This window comes from Ursus maritimus, unplaced genomic scaffold, assembly GCF_017311325.1.
Source record: "Ursus maritimus isolate PB19 unplaced genomic scaffold, ASM1731132v1 scaffold_16, whole genome shotgun sequence".
Taxonomy (NCBI): Eukaryota; Metazoa; Chordata; class Mammalia; order Carnivora; family Ursidae; genus Ursus; species Ursus maritimus.
In genome coordinates this window covers 37056508-37074322 of record NW_024424008.1, presented here as the reverse complement: position 1 = coordinate 37074322, position 17815 = coordinate 37056508, and the positions used below count along the sequence as shown (strand labels likewise).

The 17815-nt window shown below is 45.0% G+C and overlaps 1 protein-coding gene across 3 annotated transcripts in view; it reads left to right on the top strand.

Annotated features, from left to right (window-relative positions):
• NTM (neurotrimin) overlaps positions 1-17815 on the top strand; it is a 658310-nt gene that overhangs the window by 537335 nt on the left and 103160 nt on the right. For all 3 annotated transcript variants that reach the window (XM_040631016.1, XM_008688321.2, XM_040631017.1), the window contains one exon: positions 3827-3952. In XM_040631016.1, the coding sequence (XP_040486950.1) occupies positions 3827-3952 (126 nt within the window). The remainder of the gene's footprint in view (positions 1-3826; positions 3953-17815) is intronic.

Sequence of the window (17815 nt, the reverse complement as noted above, 5' to 3'; positions counted from 1 at the left end):
TGAACAGGGAACCCCCCCCCAGTGTGGTACTCAATCCCAGGACCCTGAGATCATGACCTGAGCCAAAGGTAGATGCGTAACTGACTGAGCCACCCAGATGCCCTAAGAAGTTATACTTGTGAACCTATTTTTACATTTCTAGACTGCGAACTCCTTGAGGACAAGGGCTGTCTTTTTTAGTGTTGAGTTCTTAGTGCTAAGCACAATGCTAGCACATGGAAGTGATCAATGAATATTGATAAAGGAAGGAAAGGAAGGAAGGAAGGAAGACAAAGCAATCCTAATATGTTTCTAACAGCCTGCATCATGAGAAGAGGTAAGATGCAGAATGTATCCATGGAAACAATATAAATATATAAATAGCTCTATCTTAGTTGGCCAGAACTTTTTTATGAACATGAAGTAGCTAAGGCCACAGTGCATCCTTATCAATTCAATTTAATTTTAAATACTGACAATGTGCTAGCACTTGCCACCTAGCATATGATACTTCTAATCCCCCAGCATCTTAGGCACTATGCCAATTCAGTTCTGATCACTGGGATTGCACCTCCGGTCAAAACCCTCAGCTCAATGCCATGAATGGTCTGCATTTCAAACTCATCTGGGGCCTTTTGCCACCTTTGAGCTGCACTCCTGTGCAGGATTGAAAGGACAGCAAGCATTTCTCCAACTTCTACTTCATAAGTTGGACACTTTCCAATTGTTAGTGGAGGGAGACAATTCTAGATGATTCTTCCAAGCATGAGGTATGATTGTCTCATTTAATATACTTACTGTGCTGACAGCTCTGGCCCCAAACACCTTCTATTCTACTTGGGGACTGTCCATTGTTCTCTAGTGTATGATTAGCAGATTAGCTATCATGTAAGGAGCCAGGAAAATGAACTCCCAGTAAGCCCTTCCAAAGCAAGAGTAATTCATTACCCAGCCTGATTTCCACTTAAAATGTACTTTAAGCACACTTCCAACTACAAACCCTAAATCACCCTGTGTTCACAAAGTCCATCATTTTTTTATTTTATTGCATGGCGTTGGCGTGACATAGTCCCTTGCAGAGCATCTCAGAGTGCTTTACAGATCAATAAATTACTTACCTGCGCAGTTGAAGCAACGTCTGCAAGGCCAGCACAGTCATTATGCAGCAGCCTGTCCTCCAGGAAGCAAGCAAAGCTCTGTGGGTGCCAACGATGGGCGGGAGCAAGGGCCAGGCGAATGTATGGGTTGGGGGAGTGGTGGCGCAAGAAATGACTGTTCCGGTTAAAACTGTGAATAAAATACATCAAGTTTAAATGATTTTAAGACCAAGAGCATTTAGAAATTTGGATCCTTCAGACAGTCAGCAATTCAAGTGTTCAGTCATTAACTCATCAATTATATTTCTGTCCTGGAAGATTCAATCTAGCTTTTAAAATGGTACAGCCATAAATTTGCAATGTTATGTCTTAGGATCATAGAACCAATGGTTACTCTCTAGCCCTCACCATATTGACTCTCCTACCAAATAGTTGTGAGAGTGAGATGTATGTGCAAACACACACACACACACACACACACACACACACACACTGCCTCACTGTCTGAAGCTCGATATGGATTTAAATCTAAAAATGATGAATTTGTGTTTACTTTATGCAAGACACCCTATTCAAGACGGCAGGAAATAAAAAGAAGAGTAAGGCTCTTGCTCTGCAGCTTATATTCAGATACTTTATATCATAGAAGAAAAATGAGACTGGGATAACATAAGCAAGTTTATTTTAAATGCCTTGGAGGAGATTATGGGATCCCCAGGAAAGAGAGGTCACATCTTTTTGGAGATATCTGGAAGATGTTATGGAAGGGGTGGTGACTTAACTGGACCTTGAATAATTCCAATAGGTATACATAGTTGGGGAGAAGAGTCTAAGTGACCAAAATCAGCAGCAAGGGCATGAGGATTGGGAACCAAAAGTGCAACACATTCTTAGAAATAAGTGTTCCCAGTTGGCTGGAGTGTAGGAAAGGGGGGGGAGACAATATGCAAGAAAGAAAGAACGAAGGCTGGAAGAAGATGCTGCCATGATACCCCCTTTTCATGGAGTAGAAATTGCAACACAATTAGAAGTGAGTAACTAATGGTTCAAGTAGAAGAAAGGCCATCACGGAAATTTCCAATCAATCTGATTTCCACATGAGGGTCATCCCTGGCCTTGGGACAGGGAGTCAGTTCGACGTTTAGGTTTCGTGGGGTCTCCAGCAGGCCAGCTGGCATTGTGTACTGGGTGGATGGTGCGCCTTGGAATTGCACACTCTGATGGCTCAAAGGGGGCTTAGTCAAGGGAAGGACCTAATATGAAGGAGCCTAAATGAGCTGGATGGAGGGGCCACTTAATTTGTAAAGATCTATGGTGTCAAAACTAGTGTCTGTGGGACTGAACTGATACGTGTTAGTGATCCAGTCATGATGTTATGAGTGTGTAGTAGGTTGGAAAGGTGGTTCCCTTGAATACCATTATAATTCCATTCTATAAATATTTGTTGGGCTTTTGCTGTGTCTATAAATATGAGTACATCATGGCTCAGCCTGTCAAAATGCTCTTAGTTAATGGATGAGAGATGCTAAGCAAATAACCCGACTATAGTAGGATAAGTGCCAAGAATTAGAGTCTGGGAGCTCAATAAATGACACCCTGGCTTTGTAAACCAATTGGCAGATAAGACAAGCGAGCAGTCATATTTGAACTGAATATCATGTTCACTGGGAGTAAAGATGGTACTAGAGAATTAGGCTTAGATGTGCAGCAACAACGAGCTTCTAACTCAGATCCCCAGAACGAGACAGGTGCACACAGACAAGTGCTGGCTGTCCTGTGGGGTCTACAGTTCCCCGCGGGATGCTGTCCATGAAGCACGTACAAGGAAGACACAACAGAATATAGCTTCCTAAGGGAAGCCTGGTTCCAAAGCAAAAGACTGAAGGAAACAGGGGTCCTACTCCCAATTCCACCAATTAGGTAAATCCCTCCCCTCCTTGGGGGGTTAATTTAGGGTGCAGAAGGAAAAGAGACCTAACTGGTATGCCCTCTGACTTCCCATCAGGTACGTGCAATGTACTCTGGAAACACAGAGGAGAAGCAGCAGCAACTTAAATTTGCGGAGGACAGAGAGGTGGAGAGGTAGGGAAAGCTGCAACAAGGTGGCATCTGATTTGGGTCTTAAAGGATGACTAGAAGTTTTACAGGAAGGACATAAGGAACAATATAGATCCCGAATGTGTGATGGCCAGGAAGGACATGGCGGGTCGGGGATAACAGAGAGGGTAAGGAAAGGGGGGATGACTGGGAATGTCAGTGGAGACGTAGATTGATGTTTGATTCTGAGAGGCCCAGTATGCAGGGCCGAGAAGCTTGAGTATTTTCAGGTAGGCAGTAGGGAGGAACTGGAGGTGTTTAGGCAGAGATATGATAAAATCAGAATTGTGTTATATAAAGAGGACTCTGAATGCAGTGTGGAGAATGACTCGTGGATGTGTGTCGGAGGTGGGTGGGGGTGAGAGTGGAGAAGGAAGCGGGTGGAGGCTAAGAGAACAGTTCTTGCGGTATTGCAGTGGAATCCATTCCCATTCGGACTTCCTGACTCTGTGTTTAAATGGGAGGAAATAGAAGCTAAATTCAAGGTAAGATATTTCTTTCATGTTTAAGGTAATTCCTCTAATTTCTCATCATTTACTCCTACAGCCCCGATATTTCAGCCCCTGCGTTGTTCTGCCAACTATCATCGTAAGACAACAAAGAAATGTTTCAACAAGATTTTTATTTCCCTTCTCTCTGCTTTGTTTCCACAGTATCTCCCAAAATTGTGGAGATTTCTTCAGATATCTCCATTAATGAAGGGAACAATATCAGCCTCACCTGCATAGCGACGGGTAGACCAGAGCCTACGGTTACCTGGAGACACATCTCCCCAAAAGGTAAGAGAGGAAATGGAAGAATTGTTGGCCATAGCTAGGAGGTCGTGGCACTGGTGACTTTGCCCAGAGGGGCCTACATTTTTGATATCCTGATAACAATATACTCATGGCTCTGCCGAACATTTTGGTGTTCTCTGCAAGACAGGAATATAGCTTGTAAGATTTCAGAAATCATATTTGAGGATCTCTCGAATCCTGGGGAAATGAATCCTAGTTGTTGTTCAGTGAAATGGTGGTGAGATGTTCCAGGTGAACTCCACTGGTCCTCTTTGCTGATGGAACAGTAAATACTGTTCAGTAAAATACTGAAAACACAAACACACAATGATGAATGAAAGCTTTGAACGACCGTAGCCCTAAAAGTAAAATGTCCAAGTCTGCTTCTTCAGCATTGACAAATATCTGGTCCTCAGCCCATTAATTGCTTTGTGGTTTTATTGTTGTTTTACTCTGATTAATCCTAGATAACAAATATAGGGCAATGTGTGACTAAATTGCAAAATTTGCTTTGTCTAAATGTCTAGGTGTTTTGTAGACCAGACTGAGTGTTGTTTTGTGCTTTCATGGATTGAACATTAAACCTTTAGAATTTAAGGAGAGATGCCATTTATCATTAAGCTAGCTTTTATGCAAGGCACATTAAATTATTTCATTTGTTTTTAAATATGTACTGAGTGCTTGTAGTAGTTCAGGCACTCTTCTGAGCAATGAGGCTCTAGCTATAGGCCAAAACATGCAAGTTTCTGTTCTCATGAGCTTACATCTCAGGAGACAAGTGGCAAAAAAAAAAAGAAAAAAAAATGAATATAGAGTATAACAGGTGGGGGGAAAGATGAGAAGATAGAGCAGTTTACATTGACAGAAGAACCAGAGGTTTGGTCAGGGAAGACCTTTGAAAAGGTGATATTTGAGCAGAGATGTGAATAAAGATGCTTCATTTCAGTGTTAATTGCTGGTTAATGTGAACTATATTCTATATTTAAGTGTGTGTGTGTGTGTGTGTGTGTGTGTGTGTGTGTGCATGTATGCATGAATGTATGTGTATTGCTGAGTACTGCACGTTTAAGGATTCTGAAGGAACCACAGTAGTAGATATCTGCTTAGTGTTGCAAGTTGGGTCCCCAAAAGCAGACCCTGAGAACGTGATTGGTGTATAAGAAGCTGTATTGGAGGAGCTCTTGGGATCAACTCCTGTGAAAGGGAAAGGAAGGAAGCAGGGTTGGGCCAAGGGAGAAGTTGCATGAAGACCAGTAGAATGTCTCAGCTGATGCTGTGGAGAGTTCTGGAGCTAGCATTACCTTTTAGCAATGCTCTCTGTGGAGGAGAGAGGGTGGTCTTTTACACCAGCAGAGTGCGCAGTCATGGAATTTGGGCTGTCCCCTGGAGGACTGTAACCTTGGGCCAGGGGTCTTTACAGGAGACAGCCATCATCAGTGGTAGCCCTGGAGTTCCGCCCACCAGCAGTATGTGATCCCCTGGGGCAGGCGACCTCCCTTTCTGAAGGTGGCAGAGCATCACGGTGTCCGCTCCGCTTGGACCTGTAAATAAAATCCGTGTAGGGCTATGAATGGGCCCTAATACCTAATCCCCTCTCCCAGATAGTGACAGATTTGCCCTGATGGAGGTTCTCAGAGAAAGCATGAAATTTTCGGTGTGTTTGGCCTGGATTGCTGGGAGCTGTCCCATGCCACCATTTCTGACGCTACCACTGTGAGCAAAGGGATCGGAGAGAGTACCCGCATGTCTGCGATTCTCTCGATTTGTAATGGCCTTACAATGCACTGGCCCCAAATCTGGGAGGAGGCTTACGCTGTGCACAGGACCATCCATGAGAGGACATGGCCCAGAGGCACGTTGGAAGGAGGGGCCATCGAAATGGGCAAAGTTCTAAGTCCACGGTGCATGCCATTCATCACTGCCTCATGCTGAGTCCCCAGTGCTATTGGATGCCCAGGTGGTCTGTGCCTTTAGAATCTGTGGAACATTCATCATCCCAGGGAGACCCACTGTGCCTTCTGTCAAGAAGCACTGGGCCCCACCCTCATGGAGGTCTCTGTATCTGTCGGGTATCTTCTCTTTCTCTTCTGGCTCTTCAGCTCTTTGTCCTTTTCTGGGTCCTTTTTTCCCCTTCTCTGTACATCTTCTCCTTTTGTCTTGCCCTTTCATGCTTTGTCTTTTAATTCTTTACTTTACCACTCTCTCTCCTAACATCTTAAACATTTGTTCATTAATTTCCTTTCTTTTCACATTTCCTTTTCCTTCTTCCCCCAGCCCCCACCCTCTCTTCTCACAATTACTTCTGTCTCTCCTCTGGCACTGGAGCCCTCTTCCTTTTATTTTGCTGAAGTTCACACTGGCACACCTTAGAGGCCTTTTTCCCCGTTGTGGCCATTCAGCAGACCCATTTCCCTGGGGGACTTTACCGGAGCCTCTGCCAGATGCTTCCATTTTACTGGGGCTTTGGCTGCTATGGAAACAGAAGACGGATCAAGGGGAGAGAAGCAGGATAATCAGAATCTACCTGTGGATCAGAGTCATTTAGATGAACGGCCTTTTCCAGATCCCTGGTCCAGATTAGCTCCGCCAGATTCAAACTGATGAGCCATGCCAAGCAGTAACTAATCACCTCAAACTCACCAGGGGGCCGTTTTCCCTGTGACTGATTATTTGGAGATCAGAGGTGTCATTGGGTTGCTGCCAGATCTGAACTGAAGCTAGAGACCCTTAGCAGTCAGACCTTCATCTTTCCCCACTAAATATGTCCAAAAAGGTACTTACTTTAAATAAGTTGGGACAGGCTTGGGGTTCCTTGGAGAAAAAAAGATATGACACATTTCAGCAAAGGCTCCAGAGGCAGGGAGCTGTTGTCATCTTTTGTCCCGTTCTGTGTGGGTAGATCATGTTTCAATCTGGACCGTTCTCACACACTGAATGGTTAGCTGACGGAGGCTAAGCCTATTGGCAACCCTGATGGCTTCATTGCATGTTCTCCCTCCGGACTGATCTGTTTGTTTTGTACATTTCTGACAATCCTAGTTTCTTCCATCATAACTCATGTGGTGCTGCTTGCAATAAATTTATATAAACCTCTTTAGAATATGTATTTCTAGCCTTGACCACCTCTTACGTGGAAAAGGAGAACAGGAGTGTTAACCACCATTTTAGAAATGGTTCATACATTTTGATACATAGCCATTTAGGAGTGACATCTGATTGGAAGAGGGTAGAGGGGCCTTGTCCATGAATCATCTGCCTAGCACTTCACATCAGATGGAGAAAAAGTCAGTTGTCCATATCCAGTGTCAATTGTCCATATCCAAGGTGGCCTCCCAAGCCACAACTCTGTGCTACCATTGATCATGGGGAGTAGTTTCCTCTTATTATTGGCAATATGTCTTCTAGTTGCCCTCATGAACCTACCATTCCAAAGAGGTCAAGAAGAAAGTGCATGAGTTTTATAAAGATACCTGCCCTCCCGCTATATAGTTGTTCTGGAGTGTGCGGATGTTGTTTCTACCTGCACGGGCCTAGATCTTTTCAGAAAGAAGTGCCCTCATGTCCCTGTCTCACCTGGAAATTACACCTGGATCTGCATGAATGTTTGATTGGCCCCTTGCCAAACTCTATAAGTGCTAGCATCCTCCTGCAGGGGTCCAAGCGGCATCCGGGGCCCCTGTCTCCTCTAGACACATTTCCTATTCACAGCTCTGTGCTTTGTCTTTTGTCCTCGTCTAGGCATGCAAGAATTTGTTTTTGCTCAGCCCTAAGCTCTAGTCTTTCTGTGTCCAAAAGAATACCTTTAATGTTCTGTATTCCTCTGAGTCTTTCCTAAGTAAATAGAAACACCGTCTCTTTCAGGGTATCCTAAAAGGTGCTTTTTAGGACCTCTCTCTTCATGGAAAAGTGTTCTCAAAGCCCAATTTTTATGTCTCCAGTTGCCGTTGGATTGTAAAGCTTTAGAGAGAAGGCTGAGATTCCTATATTGGCACAACCCCAGGAGCCCAACATGAAACTCGGGTGAAAGCATCAGTCTGATGACTGACGCATGGGTTCTTCCATACATATGGAATCAGGGATCACTGAGCGTCCTAATGGAGCTGCCCTCCTGAGTGCACTCACTGACCTCCACCTCTCTCCCATCAAACAAAACACTGAAAATAAAAAGCTCACCAAGGCGGCTTAGAGAATACTTTGTACCCAGATACTGGTTGGGGGCTAAGGTCCAGTGAGCTGTTTACAGAGATGTCCTGATTTCTGATCCATGAGTTCTTTGAGGCCTATGTCTCTTTGGGGGCCTACATCTCACTTTGCTTCTTCACCTTCTAGCATAATGCCCAGCACCTAGAAAGCATTCAAGAAGTATTTGTTGATGCAGTGAACACGCACTTACCGTCGCCAGTGCCCCAGAGAGGGAAGCCTGTTCTCCTGGTTCAAAGACTTCGTCCTGATCCTTGAGGAATTCTCCTCCACTTTGATGTTGCTGTTGAGACCTGTGTGTTTCCTGCTGCCACTCTACTGGGGAGTCTCCAGGACATTTTCTCTGGTCTTCACAGGATTGTCAAGCCTTTCCTGAAGTTCCCCTGCTGGGGGACCTGCGGTGGCAGGGCTTGACTTGTCCTTGAAGGAGAGACTCCTTTTCAAGTACTCTTTTGAAAAAGTTGAGAAGGCTCACAAGTGACTTTGAAAGTGGGTCTTCTGTGAGCTCTCTTCCGCGCCCCCTCATTCCCTCTCAATCACTCCCCCGATATGTGTGTTTCTCTCCCCTGTTCTTCATCTGACCTTTCTGGGGCTCTTGATCCTTTTGGTGTCTTACTCTTCCCAACACTAATTGTGCCTAAACCCTCAGTGGCTCCCAACAGTTTCAGAAAATAATCCTGGAAGTTCCAGGGAAAGTTAGTTCAATGGTATATGAAAATCCACTGCTCCTCATGGGTTAAAAAAATAAAAATACGAAGAGAGAAATCAGTACAAAACAGGAGAAATGTTAGTTGAAAAATTCTCCCTGCCCCCCACAGTATGTGAATTGAAGGGGGAAAGAGATTGATTGGTTTTTCCCGGGGCCATATAAAGACCCTGGGGGCAGAATTAGAGCAAGACCACATGTCGATTAGGTCCCAAACCCAACCCTTGTCATGGAACCCATTTCTTTCCACAGCACGCGGTGGACCCATACCCGCGGGACCAAGAACCTTCCTCGGCTGCCAAATCTCCCCCCCCCCCACCTCAGCTCTCCTGCTCTACTTGAAGAGGCCCAGGGAGCTGTTGGTTTTTCTGGGCCTTGTTCCTCATAGTTTTAAAAGGCACCAAAAGCCTCACCAAGTTGGTGAGGACAAAGTGACCCTTGATGGAAGCTCTTCTCCTTGCCAATGCCCTGAGTCCTTCCCTCCGTGCCCCCCCCGCCTGCCACGCCCACCTATGTCCCCATTTGTCAGCACTGACAGGTCTTCCTCCCCAGCCAAGCAGGACACTAAAGCACTAATTGGCACTGGAGGTATCACAGCATGAGTTCAACCAGAGCTGGCAGGCGCCATGACTCCAGTGACAGCTCTGTGAAAAAGTGTCAGGAGCAGAGCTGTGGCATGCCATCGGCTGACTACAGCACCCTGGCACTAATGAGCAGCCTGTCAGCACCAGCATCAGGGGCCCCATGTGGCACAGAGATCATTAGGATGGCAGACGAGAAAAACTTATCCAGCAAAGAAGAGCCGGGGATGGGAGGAAAGGAGGACAAAATGGAACTAAAGGCATCTCCTTACCCCACAGATGGTTACCACCCAGTAGGAGAGAACCAAAAAGCGTGCGTGCACACACACACACACACACACACACACAAGAAAAAAGAAAAAAAATGTTTATAAAAGATTTCTGTGCCAACTCTGGACAACTCTTGGACTCTCATTTTGGTTGGGTTGCCCTGTAGTTAATCGATACAGGCCATAAATCTTTTCTGCACTAAACCAAGGGGGACTCGGTGACTAAATTAACTCTCCAGTCATGGCCGCCAGTGCGATGAAACCAGGGGGCAAGTAGCCTACGTTCCAAAGAAGGAGGGACCTGAGGAAAAAAGGAAGCTTTGGGATCTGTGTCTTTTTGCTACTTTTCAGGGCAGGCCCCCTGCCCAGGGAACGTGCTGGGCTGCCAGCTGCCTGCCTGTCTTCCGTTGGAGTGTGAGAGTCTAAGAGACACAGTTGAGAGAAGGAGCTTTTTTCCTCTGTTCCTTCATCCTGGAGGTGGGTTTGGGAAATGGCCAGTGGGTCGGCTCTATTTTTCTGCTTCCTGAGGGCAGGTGTGAATTTTCCAGCTCCATTCTTCTGCTTCAGGCTTTATGGAATGTCTGGTGCTTCTTTGAGATTTTGGCTACCTCTAATGGCTCCCTCCTCATGGGTGGAGTCTGCCCAGTAGAAGGTGGCCATCTGTCTGAGAGGGATGGGCCTTGAAAGCAGGTCCAGCTGGATTTGAAGTTCCCTCCACTACTCACCCGCTAGTTCAGATCAAGGTAGTGATGAACCTTCCAGAAGGGACTTTTCTTTATTAGTTTTGTTCTTGCTTCTTGGCATGGCACTGAGAGTTTTCATTGTTTGGTTCTGGACCTCATTTGCCCCGCACACTGCAATCACACTAACGACTTGACATTTACCACATAGTGGGTGTCTTTACCTTTGCACTTCCCATCTGGCCTCCCTAGACCATCTCCTTGCACCTTTTGGATAGAGTTCTGCACTTGTTTGAAGACCACGCTCAAGTATTACCGGTTTGAAACCCTCTAGTGACTTTCTTCAAAGTGAGTCGTCCCTTTTTTTGAGACCCCAGAGCACTTTACACGCGTTTCTAATGATGGAAATTCTTACCGTGACTCGTAGGCTCACGAGGCCCTCGACTCGTCCAAGGGATCAGGACCGCAGGAACAGTTCAGCTGCTTTATTCTATCCTCAGTGCCTCGTACAGCACAAAATGTTTGCAGGCCCTGTAAGTGACTGTTGAACAAAGAGGCATCTAATCGATGGATTTAGTATGTTTCATCCCTTTTTAAAAATTAAGTCTTTCTGGTGCAAAATTGAAAACAAAAGCAATTTTAGTGAGTAAAGTGTAAGATAAAGGAGTTTCATCTCTTCCCATCATCTTTTCCTGTCTATCATAGATTTCCCAAACCAGTCCAAGGAATTTATAAGAAAAGGTTCTCTCCACTGGTCTGTCCCCAGGACTGAACCTAAGACCCTTTATCTGCAAGACTGAGATAATAAAGCCTTTCTGACATGGATGTAGTGAGGATTAAATGTGCTCATCAGTGCCAAGCGTCCGGCCCCGTAATGACACGTAGTAGGTGCCCAATGACATGAGCTTCCGTAGCCCCAGCTTTCACCTACCTCTCCCTCCCACTCAGGAGACAAGAACAAAAGGGGAGAAAATTAAAATTCTTTTCTCTGGAAAGGTTGAATCCTTAACAAAAGCCGGAGCTCAGTCAATAGATATTCAAAGGTGCTTAATCAGCACCTCCCACCCCCCTCACCATTTTCTAATTAACATAGGTGCTTGATTAAAATTCCCAAAGTACCCCCAAGTAGCTATCCCAGGAGAACCAAGTAATTGCTATTGCAAAAGATATTACAGTGGTCATTGATGGTGGAAGAAAAAAAAATAATTGCATCATAATTGAAACTGGCAGATCTCCTGTCCAGAATAGCAGGAGAGCATACGGTATGGGGCCCAACCTATACAGCAAAAGCGATTTATTATGATAAAGATAAACCAGCGGCACAACTTCAAGTCTGGGGCAAAGTGATCCAGAAGCTCGTTAAGCAAATGGTTTAAACACAGACACACAGACCAAGGTGGGAAAGAAGAAAGCCGAGGAAGGCATTTACAGATGACTGTTTAACTCAGTAATTCTCTTTAACTGTAAAACTACTGCGAGACAGATACAGTTAGGGTAAAACTTGCCAGTGTCGATAAGCATTTTCGTAAGTTTAAAATTTATGATCTGGTTTAAAGCAATATTAGAGCTGTGCAACTTCCTACTTCAAAGAAGAGGAGAATCATAAAAAGACTAGTGGGGAAATTAATGAGTTCAATGTGCCTGGATTGAGAACATATGAAACCAAGCCTCCGCCAGAAACCAAGGGCAGGAGTGCATACCACAGACACTGTTTGTGGTTTTACCCAATTATTTTAAAACCCTTGAAAAATGTTGTAGAATCAGACGTCTGCGGAATTCAGACATTGCTAACAGCATCTTACCCCACACTCTCCTGAGTCGGGCTATTTATGCTGGTACTTGGTGACCGTTACTATGCAGAATTGTTTTGATAGAACAAAAAAGGAAACATAAAAGCAAGAAGATTGTATCATCTGCCCCACAGATGCTAACCAGCCCTGGCTGAGTAAGCTGCAAAGGGCTTCTTAAAATGGCAGCCCCTCCAGGCCTGGAGACCCCATTTCTGATGAGTACCTATGGTAGGTAGCTCTACTTGGGGTATCAGAAGGGTCTCAGCAGGGCTTCACCGCCCACCACAACCACAGTGACCTCCTCACCGTCACACCCCTCTAGACTACTAAAGGCTGTGGAGTCCCTTGTCAAGGATCCACCAAGAATTGCCATGGCAGCTTGGAGAAAGTTTCCTTTCTAAATATCCTTATCACCAGGACTTCAATGTGTTGTTCTGACTTTATACCAACTTTTGGATCCTGAGTCTTGGCTTGATCTGATGTGACTGCTTTTCCGCTGGAGTCCAGATTATAACCAGAGTCTCTATTATCCAAAGTTAACAGTTGCTGGATGCTTAAATATGTGCTAGGTACTCTCCTGGACATTTACACATGGTGGTATGGATTCTTCATAACAGCAGTGTGAAACACGCCCCATGATTACACCGCTTTACCAGCGAGAGAGGGAGGCTTAGGCAGGTCAGGCTAATGGGTCAAGGGCACGCAGCTCCAAGGTGCACTGCTGACATCCAGGCCCCAGCGGTGTCTCCGGAACACATGTGCTTCACTGCTGCTGTATAGCACCTTTCTCAAAGGCTGGTTCCTGCCCTAGCAACGTTAGCATCATTGGGCTTATACCCCAGAGCTAAGGTGGGACCCAGAAGACTGAACGCTAGCAGATCCCCCAGGTGATTGTGATTACAGTTGAGTTTCAGAGCTACTACTTATAGTAGTTGCCTTGTGCTGAGCACTGTGCTTTCCGTACTTTCTATCACTTAATTCTCACAAATGCCCTAATAAGTAGACATTAGTTTCATTTTAGTGATAAGAAATGGAGATTTTAGGGTTTTTTTTTCCCACAAATATGAAATGGCCAAGGTGAAATTCAAATCCAAGTGTCTTTGACTCCAAGATCCATATTCTTAATGTGTATTGATTTCCTGCCTGATTTCTGACCCATTGCTTCTTCTGGATCTTCTGAGACATGTCTACAGTCTGGCTTCAGACTTCCTGCCAGCCCAGGGCTTATGGCCCTTGGCTTGTCCACTTTTTCACAGCATTCTTGCAAAATCACCCACACCCTTGTTCAGACACTGGACTCCAGTGGGGGCATTGTGCTTGGCCTTGGAATTCCATCCTCCCCAGCGATCTGAGGCTCCTTTCAGTGGATCTTTACATGAATACCTCTGAGCAAAGGACAGAGCCCCAGCATGAAGGGTTGACCTTGCCTCAGTTCTCCGTGAGTTCTGTTCCTCCCACTGAGTCGGCCTTTGTGAGTTTTATGCTCTCTACCCTTCCCCTTCCACCTAGACCAGGACCTGTGGCAGTGATGCAGCTGCTTTCTGACTTGATTTATTTTTCCTTCATGTTAAATACTATCATTCGCTCACACAATGGTATGTCTTCTGCTTTGATTGTTATTATTAGGTTGTTTTACACTTTAACAGCTTTGGATATGAAAAGAAATTGCTAGATTCCAGGGTATGTTTTTCATTATCTGACTCCATTCAGTTTTCCTACGTGTCCTTGTGATATTTGGCATATTTTATCTTCTTAGTGGTGTAAAATGCTTTTACTACTGGAGCCAGGGCAGTTGGGAAAGAATGAGCAGAATACCAGTGCAGATCCTCTCAGATCAAGGAGGCTCCAGCCTCCTTCCTGGCTAGACTCTGCAGGTTCTCCAAGAATTCCTGCGCGTTCAGATTGCTCATCGCCTTTGAATCTGAGGTCAGGACGCTGCAGTTCTTCCTTCCCCAGAACGAGATCTTAGCCACTTCTCCCCAACAGTGACTGATTCTCTGCTCACACCCGCCCCTCGCCCTGAAAAACAAGTCCCTCTTCCCTCTTCTCACAGAGAGTTAAAAGGAATGACTTTGGACTTCATCAGTTCCTCCATAATGGATTCAGGACTCCTCCTGTTGAACTGTTCTGCACCCAGGAGGCCTTGTGTTCCTTCTCTAATTTCCTGCATCAGTGCTTTGCCCTCTACTGAATGGTTCACTGGGGTCACCGTGGTTGAAGATATTTGGCCAATCATCAGCATGATAGAGAAAGACAAATGGCTTTCTCCCTTCATCGATTTATTTATTCTGTCACCCACCATTCCAGAAAAGGATTGAATCAGAGAAGGTGGCAGGGATTACACCTTCCTCCGGAAAATTTCTTGGCAAAATGATTTTGACTATTCCTATATGAATTTGTGTATTACTCAATAATTGTTTATGAAGCTACCTTCTCTCTGCTAGGTGACAGTCCTTGGCATTGGAGACACATGAATGAACAAAGCAGACAAAATTCTGGCCTCAGAGAGTTTCTGTTCTAGGGGGAGAGACAGAAAATAAAAGGATGGATATGTAAACGTTATAATGTGTTGTATAGTAATTACTGCAGAAACATTAGTCAGGATAAAAGGCAAAGAGATTATCAGCGTGTGTTTTGGGGTTGGTATCTTTTTTTTTTTTTTAACCAAAAAACACCTTCAATTGTCAATGTTTCTGATGTTTCAAATTTAGTGTACTAAGTAAATATTAGTTTAACCATTTTGCTGTCCATATTCACTTAGAACCAACCTTAAGGTTTTTAATGTTGTGGCAAAAGTTCTTAAATCCTCCAGGAAATCATGTTTTTGTCATTAATTATTAAGATTGCTTTGCACGATTTAAGCTTACGTAGGTGTTGTAATCTTAAATAGAGCAGACGGGGATGGAGTCGTTAAGAAGACAGCCCATGAAGGTTGTGGGAGGACACTGGGCTAACTCCAGCAGGAGAGTTCTCGTCACGGCTGGCAGTGAATACAAAGGGCCTGAATTGGGACACAGCTGACAGGTTCAGGATCATCAAGGAGCCCGTGGGGCTACCAGATTAATGTAATGCCTACCTTCCTCTCAATAGACTATAAGCTTTACGAGGGGAAGGAACATGCTCTTTCTTGTTTACTGCCAGGTGCACCAATGCTTAGCACGTGACTGTCCAATTATGGACATTTAGTATTTGTTCAAGGAATGAGTGAATCAAGGCAGCATGGGGTTATAGGATGAATAGTTGAGCATGCTGGAAAGTTACAAGGTTCAAATTAGAAATTATAGTCCCTTCATTAGTGATTGCAGGTTCTAGAAAATAACATGGTCAGGCCAATGATAGTGATAGAATATGACTGAGACAGAGGGGAAGGTCCATGGAGAAGAGGGGTCCAGGTGGCTGATGGTGCAGGTGTCTGGAAAATCATCAAAGGGAACATTGAAGTCACCGCAGATAATGGCTGAGGTTAGTGACAAGTAGGGCTGTGAGCCACATGTGAAAGCCCTTAAAGAATCATGAGGGCTTCAGGACATCAGTCATTGGCAGCAAAGATAGGTAGATGCAACATTGCCAGAAGGCAAAGCTTTAAAGGGATTTTCAATAAATGTGTGAAAGAGGAATGGTCTCCAAGCGATCTTGAGGAGTGAGAAGGACCATCACCCCGACCTCCAGATGCCAAAACAGATAATCCAGCAATTTCTTGAGAGAGCCACCGAGGAAATGTTGCCCTCAGGAAGTAGCTGGGTTTTTATCACTTAAGGCCGTTCAGGGGGCCTGGAGGCTGAGGGCCCAGCGGAGCATTTTGCTTAAGTAGTGAGAGGTGTTCCAGAGAACATAAGGTGGGGAGAAGGGGAAATGAAAGCGCTGCAGGACATTGAGGGAACAGGCATTCCGGTTACACAGTCGGTCTGGCAGTGACCAGTGTGGGGCATGTTGAATTTAAATTGCCCCCAGTGGAAGATATAAAACCATACTTCTCAGATTTCAGCTGTAGCCTGTTCCCGTGGTAAGGGGTAGGAATCCCTTTTCTTCCTAAACCTTAAGGAGGGGTGGTGAAAGTGGTAGCTTTGGGCAAGTTTAAGTCTTTTTTTATGACCCAAACCAAGGGGACTAACTTTTAGGAGGCCATTAAAAGGTCAAATTCAGAGATCATGAGATAACAGGAGAAGAGAGGAGGGTATGGAATTAAGAGATATGTAGGGGGGCAAATTACCAAAACCTGGTGATAGGGTCAGTGTGGGTTAAGAGTGCGGGTGGAGACTATGTTGACAAGAACTCCTAGGTGTCTGGATTCCTCTCCTTACTGCCTGTTTTTGGGGACTAGGGATTATCTATCTATCTGGCTTTTCTCCCATGGGGCAATTGGTAGGATATAGGAGCTAGCTGGTGTCAGATTTTTTTTCTGTCCATTGATCCATGTAGGTTAGCTCCCCTTTCTCCAAAAGTGATCATAACAACTCCAGACTTATTTATTTTTTTAAAGAATCAGGATTCATTAGATTGAACAGAAATGATAGAGTACAACAGAGTTATGATAAACAGGCAGAAAGGATCATCTTTTATTCAACAGATATTTACTGAGTACCTAAAACACAACAGTGCATATCTGGGTGCTTCTGACTGTGTGGTGAACACAGCATTCAAAGCCTCTGCCCCATGGAGCTGCGGCAAGGGAGTGTAGGTAATATTTCATACATAAACATGCCACCTAGTCTCGGGAGAGATAGTACTGTGGAGGAAGAGGACACATTTACCCAGAGATGTGGCAAAGAAGCATGAGTGGTACTACTTTTGTTAGAGTACCAGGAGCAGCCATGACAGATACCTAGAGGCCCGAGGGAAGCGAACCCATGAATGGGATATATCAAGAGAGGGTGTTCCAGCCACACGTACTTGCAAAGACCATGGCCATGCATCCAGAATATGCTTAATGTGTACGGAGAAGCTGTGGACACAAAGAAGTGACATGGTATGTGATTAGAGAGAGCCAAGGGTCAGATCAGGTCTTGCCTGGAAAACCATGTTAAAAACTTTGGAATCTGTTTGGATAAAAAACATTGGCCAGTCTTAAGCAAGAGAGTGAAATGATTGAATACGTGTTGCTCAAAAGTCATTTTAACTGCTTGAAGAGAAAGACAGGGGTCAAGAGGTGTGTAAGGGTAGCGACTGGGATGCCAGTTCAGATATTGCTCTGTTCCCTCAAGAAATGATAATGATGTGGACTATCGTAGTAGGGTTGAAGGTGGTAAGACCGTTTTTAATGTGAAATATATTCTGAATTAAAGCTGCCAAGATTCACTGACTGATTAAACATGGGGGTTATGAGGCCGAGTTAGGAATCAAGGGCCAGATCTGTGGCCAGTGCCACTGGTGACTAGAGATATCATTTTCTGTCACCAAGAGCTCCTAGAGGAACATGTTTGTAAGTGAAAACAGGAGCTTGGTACTTCAGATACACAAGTGGCAATGCTAGGAGACGGCTGGCTATACCAGGGGGCATTGGCTAGAGAAATAAATGTAGCGGTCAGCAGCATCCAGATGGCATTCGGCACCACGAGGTGGGCTGTCGCCCCCTACAGGGAGTCCTACAGAACTCTCTGTGGACCGGGCCTTGGGGCATTCCCATACTGGGGTGTCAAGATG